Source organism: Panthera leo, chromosome D3, assembly GCF_018350215.1.
Source record: "Panthera leo isolate Ple1 chromosome D3, P.leo_Ple1_pat1.1, whole genome shotgun sequence".
Taxonomy (NCBI): domain Eukaryota; kingdom Metazoa; phylum Chordata; class Mammalia; order Carnivora; family Felidae; genus Panthera; species Panthera leo.
Window position 1 is genome coordinate 81,423,341 of NC_056690.1, and position 18,151 is coordinate 81,441,491.

At 43.0% G+C, this 18,151-nt stretch overlaps 1 protein-coding gene across 1 annotated transcript; it reads left to right on the plus strand.

The window, feature by feature from the left end:
* Nucleotides 1-2,130: 2,130 nt before the first annotated feature.
* SERPINB2 (serpin family B member 2) lies at nucleotides 2,131-17,716 on the plus strand. The gene is made up of 8 exons (XM_042910440.1): nucleotides 2,131-2,169; nucleotides 6,168-6,344; nucleotides 10,390-10,509; nucleotides 11,818-11,946; nucleotides 12,456-12,573; nucleotides 14,984-15,126; nucleotides 15,995-16,159; nucleotides 16,737-17,716. The coding sequence occupies exons 2-8, from the start codon at nucleotides 6,177-6,179 to the stop codon at nucleotides 17,139-17,141; spliced, it is 1,248 nt and encodes a 415-aa protein (XP_042766374.1). The 5' UTR covers nucleotides 2,131-2,169; nucleotides 6,168-6,176; the 3' UTR covers nucleotides 17,142-17,716.
* The last annotated feature ends 435 nt before the right edge of the window (nucleotides 17,717-18,151 follow it).

Genomic DNA, 18,151 nt, shown 5'->3' on the forward strand with positions numbered 1-18,151 from the left:
GCTGATGTATGGCGGGAGCATCTCCTGGCATCACATCCTCGTACAGTCAGGCTCAAAGTCAGGTAGAAGGGGATGGGATAGGATAGGGAAAATCTCTTTGCATGCCTCCTTCTTATCAGGAAGGAAAAATGTGCCTAGACATTCCCCAGCAGATTTCTCCCAAGCCTCACTGACCAGAATGTGGTTATATATCTACCCCCCTTGGCCAACAACTAGTCCCCGAGATAAAGGAATCCCTTGACACCTAAACAAAATCAGGGAGAAGAATAGCAAAGAGGATTGCTTCTGTGTAGGCAATGAACAGTACCAGCATTATTAGGAAATTGAAGCTCACAGAGGTTGAGAAAGAAATTTGTGCAAGATTATACAACTAATAAGTGGCAGAAAGAACATTCAAATTAGAGCTTTCTGAGTCTCTCAGGATCCCTATCATTGTTCACCACACTAAAGGGCTTTTCTCGAAAATTTTGACATTTCACTCAGTCAAAAGATATTTTGTAAGTACCGACTTGATGCTCAGCACTGTTCTTGCTGCTAAAGGGGAATCCAGTGTGGAATCTACTGAGGAATAGAAGTTCACTCAAATAAAATACTTAGAACACACACGATTAGATGGTGAATCAATGAATAATACATTTTCATGTTGTAGCTCTGAGAGGTACAGTTCTGCATAGCATGAGTTCACTGAAGATTGTAGAAATCAAACTGGATTTCATGGGATCTCTGGGATGTGAGTAGAACCTCACAGATGTGGGTCAGTGGGGAGAAGGGAGGAGGCATTCCTGTTGAGAAGAATAACTTGGAAAAGTGTCAACGGCTACCCGAAAATTTCATTTGATGTAATGGGAGCACTTAGGAGTTGAAAGCTCATTGTTGAGTGTGGGATTCCAGCTTTTTTTTCATGTGACCTGAGATCTTCCAGCAATTAAAAAAAAAAAAAAATCACATAATTTGGCTTTTGGCTGCCAGACACAGATTCTGAAGAACACGCCTATCCCATTGTCCCTCTGATAATAACGAGGGGTTTGGGTTAAGGCACCTCCACTCATTATGGCCAGAGACTCAACCGAGCAAGATGAGGTGAGGGTCGATCTGGTTCTGTGAACCACAGCCAAGATAAGCAGCTCACACGGGGCTCAAATCCATAGTCTTGGTTTCATCGACATGCAGGTTGTCAACCCAGCTCCCACGCATGGCCATGGAGCTCCCCATAGCAGCGGAGAAGAGATATGATTTTACTTCCACTCATCCCTTCTTGGGGATTTCCATACGTAACAGGAAAGCAAAGAGAAGAGAAGCCACCTTCACAGTGTGCTGCACTTTTCAAAAAGCTACAGCACTACGAACAGTTTTAGACCCAAATTATCTTTCACTGTGTCTTTTATCTGTTTCTGTTCCTCAAATTCCTTTGGCTGTATCGAAACACCTAGTGATTTTCTTCAATCAAGTTTTCAACATCGTGATTCTACAGTTAAAAGTCAATTTCAAGTACACAGTGGATTTTATCTGTATAATAGAAGATAAGATCTGCATTGGAAAGATGGGCAAATAGAAAGTTCTTTGGGTGTGGCTGGTGACAGGGGACTAGGCTGGAACCAGAATCATTTAGGAAATTACAGTTGGAGAAATTTAAGACAGTTTAAAATAAGCTCCAAGGAGGAAAAATAGTGGTTTTTCTTTTCCTTTCCATGCCCAGGAGTCGCTTGGGGGCTGCTTACACTCGAGAGAGAAAAAGGATTGCATTGTCTTTAAATATTGCAAAGACCCACCAGCCTTTCCTGCACAAAGATAAGAGGGACGTTGTAGAATTCGGCACTGTCCTTGGGCGCACGTGTAGAGGGGGACACTTGAACCTGAGGCTGACAGACTTCAGCTAATTTTAACAGGCATGTGTAGGTATTGCAAAATTCTTAAGTTTCTGGATGACGTCATCCTCTAGAACAAATTTCTTAAAGGGTGCCTTAGCAAACAAGCATTTTTATAATAGTGATGTCTTTCTGAGTAAAATGTTGAATCACTCAAAGGATACAGATTAGAAAGGGAGAGAGAGGGAAAAAAAAATGTTCCGTGGGAGGGGCAGAGCTTTATAAAACCAGCCTTCTCCATGTGTGTACTCAGACAGCTCGCTGAGGACTGTTTCCTGTCGGGAGTGCCTCCGGGAATAACCAGGTATCTCACTGATTTTCATGGCCATCTCCATGAAATATGGTTTCATTTCTTCTTCTTTCCTGCTGCTATTACTAATATAATGAAAATTAAAGTGTGGGATGTCTTTAGAAAAAGAGTAAAAATGTAGGGGCATGTCTCTCGTTTAGATTTTTTTAAGTGAAAATATTGTCACTTAAGATTTGAAGTAAATTTACATTTAATATTGAACCAAATTGACATTTAATATGGCACTAAATTAAGACTTAATCTTGAATCTCAGGAGCCAGCAAATGCCTGTGTAGCATTAACCGAACCAAAGTGCACACGCAGGTGATGATGCCAAATTCATCGAACAGGTTAGAATATGGATGTTCTTTACTAAGTAGGGTTTTGGCACTGAATTTGATGGAAAGAGTTAGGTTGATTAACATATATTCATTTAGGCAGGGAAGGTAAACTATAAATTGTATATCAATATCATAAAAAATTTTTTTAAAAAGATGACGGTCTTTATAACGATCAGAAACCAGAAATGAAGCAAACTGGGTTGGGTCAGTTTAACACCAGAGTGTTATCTATTGAAGTTTAGTTTATAATTGGTCAATTTAGTGAAAGAGAAGAATTAGCCAAACTAGTTGTTGGATTGGTGGAAGTAATAGTTTCATAAATAATTTAATAACCATAAACAGACATTCATTATGAAAGTCACCGAACAACAGGAATTGCTTTTGATTTTGTTGGGAAGGGAATGTATAAGTTTGGGTGGGAGGTTTCCTGAAAGTTACTGTTTTCTCTTTGTTTGCATTGATGTTTGTGGTCAATTTCTAAGTACTCCCACCCCGTAGTCGCAAAACTGTTTCACAAGCCACAGCAAACTCAGATCTGGCATCCAGTGTCCATGGGAAGAGGGCTGTGATGGTGTGCCTGGGGGCCCCTCCCCACCTCTTGGTTCGTGTGCCGAGTCCCAGTGCACACTTGTCAACGTGTGTTGCAGGAAGTGACACAGCTGTCACGGAGCCCAGCCCCACATATGCTCTCCATTTATTCTTCTCCGTGATAATATTAAACCTTAATTAGCGGCATGATATTTGGAAGGTAATGAAACTGTAAATTGTGGGAGTTAAGAAATCCCAACAGGTGTTACCTGTTTGGGGCAATTATGCTATTTGATGTCATTCTGGGATGTCAGTTTGACATTGTCTTGGGCAGATTCCCTCCCAAATGTGAGCCGTGGACTTGTCTGAGAGGAAACGCACTCTCCGTAAGCCTTGATAGATTCGGAAGGCTAAAAGCTTCTCAAACCCCATTTGAAAAGCACCAGGCTCGGAATCAGAAGACTGAGATTCGTGGCTTCGGAGCTCACTAGCTGGGCAAACTGCATGTTTATCCTTTGGTAACTAGATATTACTAGATTCTCCTGGGCAAGTGATTACATAAATTAAACAAAACAATGCTTCTGAAGGAATTTAGTAACGGCAGTATAGACGTGACATATTACTGTTTTATGTTACGTGCGGTTAATTGCACTTTATCTAAAAAATAAAAGCTAGACTTTTTAAAAGAAGCAAATGCGTATGGGACAATTGAATTTTGTCCTTATTTACTTTTTTTTTTCTTTATACAGTCGCCAGAAATCTAACTTGGCATTAAAAGCCTCCCCAATAGCTTGTCTTGACACTTAAACCTACACTTAAGTTTTGTTAGTGTCAAAGTGACCTACTACACAGGAGACTATGAAGATTTCGATATAGGAGAAGCCTACAGTTCGTTTTTCTGGCTCTGGGGCCTTATTTACATTTTTCATATGAGGTTAGAGAAATATTTTATTTATTATGCTAATTCTCAGTTTGTTTCCAAAATATTATTGATATAATTTACAAAAATCATCTGCCCAATAAGCCTAATTAACTTACAGATGGTTTTACATCAGTAGAAGGAAGAGGAAACAAATTTCTGAGTCACCCAAATTAATCTAATCTCAGTGATGAAGCAAGAAAAAACAAAAGTGAGGTTTTTTGTTTTGTTTTTCTTTTCTTTTTCTTTCCTTCCTTCTTTCTTTCTTTCTTTCTTTCTTTCTTTCTTTCTTTCTTTCTTCTTTCTTTCTTTCTCTTTCTTTCTTTCTTTCTTTCTTTCTTTCTTTTTTTAACTTAATACTCCTTCTAGGAGCATAACAGACTCACTACTTTCCTATTTTCATTTCCTCTTTCTAGCATTTCTCAAGCTAGTAACTTGCCCAAACTCTTACACACAACAGTGCAGTTCATCACCAGCAGGACAGGCAGTGGGGGGCATTGGCTCGAGTGGGTTTCTGAAGCAGACCTAGGCTTGAACCCCTGCACCATTGCAAGTACCTTATGCAAGTTTCTTAGCCTCTCTCAGCATCAGGAGGTAACCTATAAGGCAAAGTATCTACCTTTTGCAGATCCTGTGAGGATTGAATGAGAAGAGGTGACAGTTTCAGGGACAACTTTTGCTTAATTTACAACTGTGTCCTGATAAAATACAAATGAGAAACCTTGAAACAAAATGGCAATACTTTTCTTAAAAAGAAGGGTTCATGACCCAAGTGGTCACCTAAGACAGCCACGGATGGGGAGGAAGGTGAGTGCTGGCCCTTGTTTGGGAGGAAAGTGAGTGCTGGCCCTTGTTCGGAAGCCTGCTGAATGAGCCAAGCCTACAGATGCAGCATGTCCTTCACCTTGGGGCCTACCCTCAGCCCCTCCTCATCTCTGAGAAGCCACGGTCACAAGAAGATTTCCTGTGGGATCGTGAGTGTCAGCGTCATGTGGTAGATTTATATATTTTGGTTAATTATAGGGTGTGTTTTAAGCCACCGTGAGAGCATAATACGCAGTCGAGAAATGATCACTGGCCAGTACTAACAGATACCTACACACCTCGGGTGTGTCCATGCATTCCTCTGCACACGGAGTCTTGGGTCACGGAAGGTGTGTCTGTCCTTTATCCTCAGGTGGTGATAGGGTGTGTGTGTGTGTGTGTGCGTGTGCGCGCGTGCACGTGCGTGTTTCATGCTCCCAGGATAATCTCTATGGTTTTGCCTACAATGGTTTTTCCTGCTAGAGGGTGTCGGGAGAAGCAGGTGGCCTTTCCAGCACCCCCATACTGAACTCCCTAGCAGAGGGAGCTGTTTCATAGCCGGCTGCAGATGAAGGTGTGTGTGTGGTGGGGGTCGGGGGGACGGGAGGTAGGAGCTGGGTGAAAATACCAACCCTCAAACAATGACTCTAAGCCGCTTCTAGAAGCAGGGAATCTGAAAGAAGATTGACAGTCTCAACCCGGGGCCAACAAGAATAAGTGTGCATGTGGCACACGTTTGAATATGTGTGTGTTTGCTTCTGTGCGTGCTGTATATTTGTGGATGCAGCTCAGAGCTTGAGAGCATGACCGTGGAGGCCACCCCACCTGGCTTCAATGCCTAGTCCTGCCCCTCCCAGGTGAGGGACGCTGGTCACTTCTCTGATGCTCTGGGCAGCAGTTTCTTCCATTGTAAAACATGAATAGCAATGCCTTTCTCAACGGGGTTTGGCAAGAATTAAATAGTTGGTAAAATGTTTAGGACAGCATCGGTTGTATAGTAAGAATCTAATGGACGCTGTTTATTGTTATTATTGTTATTATTATTGTGTGGAGTATCACTACTCATCTTTTAGCTGTTCACTACATCTCAGGATCGGCCACATCATCCCCAGGATCCAATGCAAAAAGAAAATGCAGAACCCCCTGTTTAAAATGACTAAGTTTCATTATTTTATGAGTAAGTTACTCAAGCTGGTGAGAGCAGAGCATCTCACCAAGCATGGAGCCCTTTGTGGCTGCACAGGTCACATGAGCATGACGCCCTCCGGCCTCTACTTCATGTGGTTCCATAAAGGAAGAGCAGAGAGGGAGCCCCTGTCCCGTGCAGGGTACACCCTGTGCTACTCTGCTGATATCACCCAAAATATTGAGTCACATTTTAGAGCTGTTTTTTTTTTTTTCTTTCCTCACTTTCCTTCTAGGCTGAAATAATGGAAGACCTTTATGTGGCAAACACGATATTCGCCCTCAATTTTTTCAAGCATCTGGCAAACACCAGCTCCACCCCGAATCTCTTCTTCTCCCCCTGGAGTATCTCATCCACCATGGCCATGGTCTACCTGGGTGCCAGGGGCAACACTGCAGACCAGATGGCCAGGGTAAGTGTTTGTGAAAGCCCCAAACCAGGACTGGGTCATTCCTGAGTGGAATGATAGAATCGCAATATCATGGTTCGGAGGTAGCTTGACTGCAACAATCGTAACGTGCCCTTACGACACAAGTGGCCTAGATTCAAATCTGCAGAACCGCTAAACCACAGAAACCCACAACCGTCGAGTCGAGTGCAGAGGGCGCACCAGAGTTTCTGCTCGTGCAAGGCTGGAAACAGTGACAACATCCGGTGTCTTATAACATAATGTTTATACTTTCCAAAGCATCTTGCGTGCTTTATCTCATTTGGCTTTAAGACAAGTGTCATTTTACAGTTGGAAGACAAGGCAGTGTGAGCCCAGCAGCTCCCAGGGTCTCCTGCGGTTTCTTCACTCCTAGATCAGGCTCTGGTTTTTGTTTTGTTTTTAAGTTTGTTCATTTGTTTCACGACAGACAGAGACAGTGCGAGCGGGGGAGGGGCAGGGAGCGAGAGGGAGAGAGAGAGAATCCCGAGCAGACTCCACGCTGTCAGCCCACGGCCCGATGCGGGGCTCGAACTGATGAAACCATGAGACGGTGACCAGAGCTGAAAACGAGATTCGGAGGCTTAACTGACTGAGCCGCCCAAGCGCCCCTAGATCAGGCTCTTTCAATGGCTCTACCGCTGTGATGTGTCCCTCCTCACACAATCAAAGAATCCCTCCAGTGGTTTTAAGAGAGTGTCATGAAGAGTTGGTCACCACACTGCTGGAGAGACAAGGGGAGCGTGTGACATCACAGGGCCTCGGCCACGTTATCCACCCCGTGGGGTCATGTCAACAAAATGGGGTGTGGCACGACGGCCCCGTTTTCCAAATCGAGGTCCGCAGGGTGTGCAGCAGCATTGTGAGGTATTTACGTCAAGGCCACTGGCTTCAGTCCTTGGTGAAGGGACATAAGCTCAGTCAGGGGACACTTTCGCTGAGTCAAGGGCCTTGGAAATACATTGAACCCCGCACCACGGCGCTCCCACGGGATGAATTCGGTACATTTAAAAGGCACATGTTCCTGAGACATCCTCGGTCCATGAGCCAGATACGGTCATCACGCAATTAAGATTCTTTCAGATTCACAGACACACAAACCTTGACATTGTGTGCTTGAAATCCAGGCTCCACTTTCTCACAAGCACGGACTGTGTTTGAGTCACACCAAAGTGCCCCTGGCCATGTTTGCGTTTCCCATGAGAACCGTGGCTGAGTGCAGATGCGTCCTCAGGTGCACAGTGACCCATTTACCTTGGGCCTTGGTTGAGGTGGTTCACAGAAAGAGTGTTAGCCAATCTCACTGCAGGAGGAAAGGAAGAAAAAAACCATCACTCCCTGTGTGTGTTTGGTAGTTTAGCCATCAAGACTTTCAACAAAATTCGGTTGCTCAACTCTGATACCAGCAACATTTGGCAACACCTCTTCCTCTTAATTTTCTTCCCCTTGAAAAAAGAAAAACCGTGAGCTGCGTTGCAAACTTTAGAAAATGGCGGGGTCTTAACTAAAAAAAAATTTTTAATGTCTATTTATTTTTGAGAGACAGAGCACGAGTTGGGGAGGACAGAGAGAGAGAGGGAGACACACACAGAATCCGAAGCAGGCTCCAGGCTCTGAGCTGTCAGCCCAGAGCCCGACGCGGGGCTTGAACTCATGGACCCCGATATCATGACCTGAGCTGAAGTCGGACGCTTAACTGACTGAGCCACCTAGGTGCCCTGGGTCTCAATTTTTTTTTAATGAAGAAGGGATCAGAAGCAATATGTTTTGAGGGAAAATGATAAGTGAAGTAAGTACTCTACGTTGTTAAAATGGAAACATAGATTTTGATCCCAAAGGCAAATGAACTTGCTGGTCACTCTGGGCACAGTACAGCTTTTCCGTATTGGGAAAGAGCTTTAAGCTCGTGGGTCTATGCAAGGATTTTGTGCTGTTTTCCTGTAACTCCGCTGCATGTACGGATTTTAAACTTTAAAGGCAAATTTGGTTAATTCTCTACTAAAAAGAAAAATAGGCTGGTTGGCTTGGAGGAGGAAGCAAGGACTTGGGGGACAGGCCAGGTTGGGTTTGAGCGGTGGCTTTGCCACTCTTTATGAGGTGTGTGAGGAAAGGCATTGAAAGTCCCTGCACCTCAGTTTTCTCATCTACAGTATGAGAATGGAAATACCCAGCCTGCAAGACAGTTGTGCAGATTAGAGATAACATGAAAAGCAGCTGCTGGCAGTCCTTGATCTAACAGCTAATGCTTTATTAGTGCCTTAGCGAGGCACCTTTCTAAGAGCGTTTTATGAATTTGCCCCCATGCTACACAATCCTATGAGGCAGAGGCTATGATCACCATACTCATTTTGCAGATAAGGAAGCAGGGGCAGGAAGAGGCTGCATTGTTGAAAATCGGTGCGGCTGGTAAAGACAGTGGTGTTGTAGTGGGAAGAAAGGAAGACATCGAAAGGATGAACTCTGGTAGCACACATCTATGTGAGACCGGCATGCAAGCAAGGAGTGTTTCTTCTAGCTCTTTTTATTTTTTACTTTTTTTGTAATGTTTATTTATTTTTGAGAGAAAGAGCCATAGAGCATGAGTGGGGGAGGAGCAGAGAGAGAGGGAGACACAGAATCGGAAGCAGGCTCTGGGCTCTGAGCTGTCAGCACAGAGCCCGACACGGGGCTCAAACCCATGAACTGTGAGATCATGACCTGAGCTGAAGTTGGAACGCTCTACTGACTGAGCCACCCAGGTGCCTCTCTTCCAGCTCTTCTGTTCAGGATAAGGCCACAGGCCCGCCCCGGCTCAGCTGCCTATCTGGGTAGTGTGCCTGCCTCCCTATTTACTCCATGACTCAGCACGGCCCAGGGTCCCCCCTCCCATTTCCCAGTTTCTACAGGGGCTTTTGCAATGATTCAGGAAGGCTTTGCAGTGTCTCAGGAAGGCTTTAGTGTTACCCAGGAGACTCCTGATTTAAGCATCAACCTCCCTAGGAGGGATGAAAACCAGAAATGCTGTTTCAGGGACAGAGTAGGACCACTTCTCTTCAGAAGGTCAGCTAGGACTTATGGTGTAGAATCTGAGGAGCAGAGAAAGATCCCACAACCCCTGCCACCTTTCCTTCCAACCCAGACACTCACCCCCTGGCTGGATAAGCCTGCCTTTCCTTTGGTAGCCGAGTCCCCGCCATCAGTCTGTTTACCAGATGAGTTCCTCCTCACCGTGGGCCCCACAAGGGATGTACCGCAGGACCAGTGGGACCCAAGGGCTGTTGGAGGCTGGCGGGAGGCCTGGGTACAGGGCCAGCCTGGGGGTGCTGAGACTGGAGAGGCCAGGCTGGGAAGTTGTAATGCTGGGAAGGAGTCTGAGGCAGCTTCATAGAGGGCCAGTCTGCACCTGCCAGCTTCACTGTGATATCTGGATCTGCCACCTACAACATAAAGAGGTTCATAATGTCAACTGACCCCTGTCACCTGCCCCCCACCTGGATGTTCATTTCTATGTGTAATATGGTATGTGCAAGTATTTTAGGCGATACCTGTTAAGATTAGCTGTTTTTATGCTCAAACTGACTTTGTCTTGTAGTTTTTGACAGATTAAAAGTATGTAGTACATAAGGCCGTTGAAAAGGGAGGTCACGAATTAACTTTATTACTTTCTTCAAAATACTGGCATTTTTTTATCAAGGCAACTTATGGGCTGGATGATAATTTAGATGATTTCTTGAAGAGGTTATGAATCATCTCCATAATAACAAATTGTTGTCAAAATGGCCAGCATATGGATTAATATAAAATAACTCAGGCTGTTTTCTATGAGGGAAATTTCTTATATATTATGTAAAAATATATATTATTTTTATATTATAATACAATATATATTCTAGTATATTTTGTATAAAGAGTATCTGTGCTCGTTCCCCGACGCAAAGGCAGGGAAACAGACAGGACCACTAAGAGGTACTTGATTGCCACTGGTTTACAGGTCAAGTAATCTAGCAGGAAAATATACTCATAAATCTATTCCCTCTAATTCCAATTGTAGGTGTTTCAGTTTAACAAAGTTGGAGCCCATGACGTCCCTGCAGTGACCCCGGAGAAGTTCACGGGCTGTGAACTCATGCAGCAGATCCAGAAGGGCCCTTATCCTGAGGCAATTTTGCAGGTATCTGACTCACTGGTTCCTAATTTCTTTTGTATTTTATTTCTGGAATCTTCTTGTCTTAAAGTCACAATGTTAGACAAGGAAAGAAACTAGTACAACTTCCCCTGTTCATCGAAAGAAAACTGAGACTCAGAACCCTTAATAAATATCCTACGGGCACACCGCGAAGCACGGGCAGGGCCGGGGTAGAAGCTATACTTTATGACTTTCAGGCCAAGACTGAGTCTAAATTTGATCACACCCGGAGCTGGGCATGTGTAATTTATTCTGAAACTGTGGTAGCAACTCCTAGAATACACATGCACGGATGCAGAGTTCCAGGTAGGAGAAGGTAAGGAGTGACCAAAACTTGAGGAGTGGGGTAGGTCGTGCCCAGTGATTTTGTGAGAGACCATCGACACTTAGATCTCCCTCCAGACCCCTCTATCTATCATCTGTCCATGTGTGTAATGTGTGTGTGTGTGTGTGTGTGTGTGTGTATGTATCTATTTATCATCTGTCTATCTCAGACTAATATCTTTTCTCAGTACTCTATTTCCTTAAACACAAGCTATCCAGCTAACTTACAAGAACTGGGCATAGATGTGCTCCTATTGAATAAACAACTTCCATAATCACGCTTGTGAGTTAGGCGGGGGAGATACCTCCCATAGCTTCCTTCTTGGGAATGGTACTCCATCTGTCCACTGCCCAAGGAATTATGGGCTAGAGGCAGTGGAGAGACCCCCTTCAATATGGAGACTCAGCCAGGTCTCCCGTGACACCTGGGACAGTCCATCTGCAGGGTTCCGAGCTTGGCTGCTGCAGTGACTAAGCCCCATTGTCTACCATCATGCTTACAAACTCGGGGTTGAGGATCAGAATTCCTCTTTGTTTTCAAGACTTCCGAAAACCCAGATTTTCCACTGCACAAACTGCCCTTTAATTGTAAAATGGGTACTTTCAGGCATTATATGAACTTTTTCTAGATCCCCTCTAGATTTTAAATGTTAATGTAATAAAATTCCTTAGAGACCTGGAAGTTTAGGAAATCATAAAAGAAGCCTCACTTTCTTTAAGATGTCGGTCACTTCACGGTTAAGTACAACCTGTAGGCGCAGCAAAATTTGAAACAACTGAAACATTACCTCATTAGTTTTAATGCACTGCATCAAAAGTATTTCCTCAGAGATTCCTCTAAAGCGTCAGAAAAAAGTATACCTTAATACAGCATTTTATTGTTGCATTGAAAAAAAAAATGTTTGCTTAAGAAATAACTTGTTTAGTCGTCCTGTGTTATATAAATAGAGTCCCTCTTTTCTGTTTAAGGCACAAGCTGGAGATAAAATCCATTCATCTTTCCATTCGCTCAGCTCTGCAATCAACGCATCCACAGGGGGGTATTTATTGGAGACTGTCAATAAGCTGTTTGGAGAGAAGTCTGCGAGATTCAAGGAAGTAAGTGAAACCTGTAATTGAAATTGCAGGGCCCCCAACGTGCCATGAGGTCACTTTCAAAGCTGTAGTCTGAGAGAATCTGTAGTCGTGGAGAGAATCAGAGTTCCACGCAAGCTCCCTAAGGCTCCTGAACGCCCTTGGTCGTGGCAGGCTCCCCTTGTTGGATGACCCCTCCCATGGCTGCAAAAGCCTCGTGTGCAGAATGAGTCCTAAATATAGAGGGACAGTGATTTCCAGAGCTGCTACCACAAGCCCAGCCTTTCCCTCCTTCCTAGTGTCTATAACACACAGTGCAGGAGGGCAAATGAGTGTGGGGAAGAGGGTCAACAGAGCACTTATAATCCACACCATTTCCTCTTCCAGCCCCCCAACCCCCCCATCCCCCTCCACCCCTACCCCTACCTACTCAGGCCCCTGAGTCTTGATAGGAGAGCTCGTGATTTACAATTATACTAAGACTTGTTCGGTATATAGTCGATGTAACCTTTGGCCCATTTCTTGTTTTAAAGGAATATATACAACTGTCCAATAAATACTACTCTACGGAACCCCAGGCGCTTGACTTCCTAGAATGTGCAGAAGAAGCCAGAAAAGAGATTAATTCCTGGGTCAAGACTCAAACCAAAGGTAAAACCAAAGCAATTATTTTCTGTTCTTCTCTTATAAAACTCTGATCTATTTACAAAAAAAAAAAAAAAAAAAAATCATTCCTATACTTAGCCCTAACTCCCTTAAAATTCACCCAATCTTAGTTATTTGCTTAATGTAATCTTTTTCTTGTTTAGCTGAGTGGCATTTTAAGTGAGAAAAATAGTTGAGGTCTAACTAATGGAAGATGTAAGTTCGGTACTTAAATAATCTGATTTTGGATGTGACCTTGGGATGGACTGTGACTGCAGACAGACATGTTTTCCAATGTAGGAAATAATCAGAACTGAAATCGTTGTGCTCTGTGTCCACTGTGGACAAAAACAAAGAAAAGAGACGTGACCCTCCAGTGAGTAACCGGTGTGAGACCATCGGCAGTAGAAAGAGAGGGGCCAGAAAACTATTTTAACTGTTTTTCACCATTCAGAGTCCATCTGCCGTGAAGTTCCTTTGGTCCCTGATAAACCACTTCTGCTGTTGCAGCTCAAGCCCCCAATTCTTTGTGAAGGCTCCTGCCTCACTTTGTATTCGTCACAAGGACTCAAACTTAATTAAACCTTCCGTCCGTTGTTCCTGAATTCAATCCTTCAGTCAACAATGGTATTTATCCATCACATATTATGTGCCAGGCGCTGAACATGCGAAGGAGGCTGAAAATGGCAAATGAAACAGAACCCAGACTCTAGTTTAATCCAACAGCCTGTGCTTCACCACTCTTGGCTCTCGAGCTCATTCCTACCGCCATGCTTACTTTTTATGCGTTCCTTAACTTCAGAGTTTAAGTGGCAAACCAAAGTCCTAGCCTTGCCTAGAGGCATCTCCCAGCCACGTTCTCATCTCCCCCTCTTCTCCACTCCTTTGGTGCTTTGTCAGCTTCATGATGCCTGTTAAGGTTTGCCTTGTACAGCCTTGAACTGTTACCGAATGGATTTGATTTTGTTAACTTTGCCATCCCACATAGACCACCATACTCGCGGGGAGGGCCAATATGTCCACCTCTCCCGTGTCCTCGCAAAAATTAGCACAGTCTTTGGCTGATAATGGAAAGACTTCATTCTTCCAAATTTCCACGTAGAATTATAGGTCTTAAACAAATAATTACTGAATAGCAACATATAGATGGATTTCTAAGAAGAAAAACAGAGATTATTATGAAGGCAGAGCTGTTTTGGTATTTCATAGATTAATGAGCTGTTAGGACTGGAAAGGTCCTTGGAGATAACTTATCCAAATTTACCCCTTTAGGGTTGTAGACTCCAGGCCCCTGAGATGTTAATCAACTCATTCAAGATTTCACTATCAGTGAGTGGTGAAGCTGGGGGTTCCTCTTCTTTGATCCCTAGTCTCATTCTGGAATTCTTCATTTGGATGTTTAAAGAGTTTGTTTGGTAACTTAGGCAAAAAACAACTTTTCATGTGACTCTTGTGTGTAAAACATTGTTTCTGGCAATAGTTTGGCGTGGCTGGCTTTCCCGGCTCCCATACTGGGAAAAAGCATATGAATTAAGCCCTGTAGAATTTCAAAAATATTTTTGTTTCTCTGAAAATAGTCCATCTACTTCTGTTATTCATTTCTATTGTGGATTTTGAAATTACTATTCTAAAATAGTGATGAACTGGGGACACACAGGAAGCAGAGAACGTGAAGATTAACAGAAATGAAAGTAAAAACTGCAGAATTCAGGAGACATGTGGAAGTTTTGCTTTTTTGGAAGAGCACGAACCGTTTCTCTTCAAGTATTGCCTTCAGTGGCTGTGAATCTAGGAATTACATTGTCACAATGCCAAGCCATCCTTGGATGTTCCAATTTCTGAGAACCTTCCTTCCCGGGCACACTCTTGTATTCCCTTCTCTGCATTGCCATGGGACTTTGCAATCTCATAGTTTCTTACACATTGTTTGACAGCTGGTTTTGAATGCCTCTTCCAATATTCTCAGCCCCACCAGGGCAGTATTTCCTTTTTTCTCCTCTTGTTTCTGTATGACTCCTAGTGAAGGTCTAGCAGGACTTTAAAAAAAAAAAGTTTTTGAATGGATCCATGGATCAGACCCATTGATTGTCTGGACCAGATCTAGAAGGAGCACCAAACTTTGAGAGACTTTGAGAGAACAAAGGAGGTGAAAGTCTTTCCAAGTTTGATGGTCATTCTAAATTTTCGATGCATTACTCCTCCATTTTCTCTTGGAATTTGCAAACCTTCTGAGAAATGTGGTCTGCTTTATTTATGCTTTGAATAAATTGGGAGAAAAACTTGAGCTTGAGGCCATCACCTCTGCAGAGTTTGACAATTGTAGATGACGAGTTTGATGGTGACTCCAAGGATTTCAAATCATAGTAAGGTCACGCTTCTTGGTCATGAAACCTAACATGTGTCATGTTTTCCATAGGCAAAATCCCAGACTTGTTACCTGAAGGTTCTGTAGACAGGGACACCAAGATGGTCCTGGTGAATGCTGTCTACTTCAAAGGAAAGTGGAAAACTCCGTTTGAGAAGAAATTAAACAGGCTTTATCCTTTCCGTGTGAATGCGGTATGAGACAAGATGAATTATGAATTTTCCTGAAATATGTTTTAGGATCTTATCCAAGACAGAGGAAGAAAAGTTAAAGACCATGCATCAACTGAACAGTCTGCATAAACTGTTTCTCTTCAAGTATTGCCTTCAGTGGCTGTGAATCTAGGAATTATGTTGTCACAGTGCCAAGCCATCCTTCGGGCTGATTTTTTTTTTTTTACCCAATTTTATAATAATTTGAGGGAATTCTCTGTTTATTTGTTAATGACCACATTCATTCTGTCACTTATGTCACAAAGTTAAGTGAAGCCTTGGCAGTTTTCAGTAGTGGCCAAGAACGGTGATGCCTGGGGGATATATTGAGTGGACGTTTGGAAGCTGGTCACATGACACTGACTTGCTCGTCATACATTATGCACATTGGACAGTGGGTTGACTCTTTCAAACTACTGAGTATCACTCAGTAATTTTCTGAGAGGCCATATGAATAGTGGTGGAGACCATGGGCTTTGTAATTATACAATCGTGGATGTAGATGTAGGCTCCGCCGCGAGGGTTCTACCACTGACCAGACAAGACCTTATTTATCTTCCATGTGTTCCATTTTTGTGATCAATAACACTTGGCCGTCGTAAGGTTTCAATGAGATTTCAAGGAATTCTTGGCCCATGGCAGGTACTAAACAAATATTTTAGTGTTATTATAATTATTATTATTGTCCATCTTAAAAATAACTATAAGGGCATACAAATAATTTGTTTTGTTGACTTTTAAGAATATATCTCCTCAACACCTAAGCCGAATCTATTCTCTTTTATGTCTAATTGTAAAACTCTTGACATCTTAATATCAACTTCCTTATTTTGCTTTTTAATAATTTTAGACTCAGCGCACACCTGTTCAGATGATGTACCTGCGTGAAGACCTGAACATTGGATACATAGGGGACCTAAAGACTCAGATTCTAGAACTCCCATACGCTGGAGATGTTAGCATGTTCCTGTTGCTTCCAGATGAAATTGGGAATATGTCTACTGGCTTGGAGTTGGTAAGCTGTTCCAGCTTGTATTGGTTTAAACCTCTGGAGCTAAACTTACTTTCCCTGATAAACATGTCTGCACCTTAGAAAGTGGTATACAGTTTCTCACAGACACATAAATTGGTTAGTAATAAATGTGCACGTCACAAACTTTCATTCAGAGCATTAAAATATGTCACACAGGCTAACTTCCTGCAAAAATTTTACCAGTGTATTGAATTTTTATATCACCCACAATGTGGTAAAGTTAAAGTCATTGATTTTTTTTAAATGTTTGTTTATTTTTGAGAGAGAGAGAGAGACAGACAGACAGACAGAGACAGAGCATGAGCCGGAGGTGGGGGGGGGGGTGGCAGAGAGAGAGGGAGACACAGAATCCCAAGCAGGCTCCAGGCTCTGAGCTGAGCCCAAAGTGTGGCTTGAACTCATGAACCACGAGATCATGACCTGAGCCAAAGTCAGACTCTTAACCAATGAGCCACCCAGGTGCCCTAAAGTCATTGATTTTTAACATTAGACTTTTAAGTTGTTTTCCTTCTTTTGCGAGCACTTACTGACTTTTTTTTTTTAATGTGTGGATTTGTAGCTCGAAAGGGAAATAACCTATGATAAATTCATTAAGTGGACCAGCAAAGACACGATGGCCGAAGATGATGTGGAAGTGTACCTGCCCCAGTTCAAATTAGAAGAGCGTTATGAGCTCCAATCCATTCTCAGAAGCATGGGCCTAGAGGATGCCTTCAGCAAGAGCCAGGCCGATTTCTCTGGAATGTCTGAAAGGAATGACCTGTTTCTGTCCAAAGTGTTCCATCAGGCCACTGTGGATGTGAACGAGGAGGGCACTGAGGCAGCCGCTGGCACCGGGGCCACGATGTCAGGCAGAACTGGCCACGGTGGCCCACAGTTTGTGGCGGATCATCCTTTTCTCTTCTTTATCCTGCACAAAATCACTAAGAACATTCTCTTTTTTGGCAGGTTTGTCTCACCCTAAAGTGGAAAAGTTCTGTTTCTGCACAGGATTTTGTAGTATGAACTATAAGCCTCGGAATTGCTGTTAGTTGCCAAACATTTAGAGACTTTTTCTACCTATTTCTGGTTTTTTTTCCCCCTCTGAACAACTTCTACTACACGCTAATGATAAGTACAGAAATAACTAGACCACTGTCAACCATAACTCTGCAACCCTGTTAACCATTTGGTCTCTAAGTGGAAGGATGTTCCATTTAGTTCTTCCTTACTATTTAGTTTATTTTGTAACATTGACTTTTACTGTATTATTTATTATTTTATATAATGGCTTTTGTTATTGTTCACCGCCAGTTGCTGAAGCTGATATAGTTAGAGAAGCAGGTGATCAGTTACTTTTCTACCTAAAAAAATGGATTTGCTCATTTGTATAATGAAGAATGAGTAGTAGTCCTTCCATGCCCTTTATAACAAATACCCAGAAGAAAGCAGTGAACGACAGGAAAATGTATGTTATGTGCATTTCCGGCCTTAATGTATCACATGGTTGTGTCTATAACTTATGTGAAATGGCAAATATATAAAAAATAAACATGTCTCCACACAACCATTTGTTTGTTGTCCTTCCACTAGGTTTTTAGACCATAAGACCGTTATACCTCAATTCCCAGGAATCAAGCATCATGTCTCATTTTGGGGGACCAAAAAACCCCACACAATAAAGGAGACAAGGGGAGAATTGATCCTGCAAGGAGCCCCACTGTTGGGAATGGGGTGGGATCGTGTGAAAAATGGTTTTGAGATGCCTTCTCATAGCAGTCAAAGGCACAGTGATTCAGAAGAGTTTGAGGCTTGGTGCTTAGGGGATACTCACATTTAAACTCAAGGATATCAGGAATAAACACCAAGTCCAGTGGTTCAGACATAGAACCAAGGTCAAGGTCATTGAGCTGAGAGTTCGGAGGAGGGGAAATGGGCTGGAGGAGAAATACAAATGGCTTCTTTTAGGGGTGTTTGTTTCAAAATAGCCCTGAA

Coding starts and splice junctions, on each gene's coding strand:
- SERPINB2 (XM_042910440.1), top strand. CDS start 6,177: ATGGAAGACCTTTATGTGGCAAACACGATATTCGCCCTCAATTTTTTC. Junction 10,510..11,817: donor ATCCTGAGGCAATTTTGCAG/GTATCTGACTCA, acceptor TTTCTGTTTAAG/GCACAAGCTGGAGATAAAAT. Junction 16,160..16,736: donor TGTCTACTGGCTTGGAGTTG/GTAAGCTGTTCC, acceptor GTGGATTTGTAG/CTCGAAAGGGAAATAACCTA.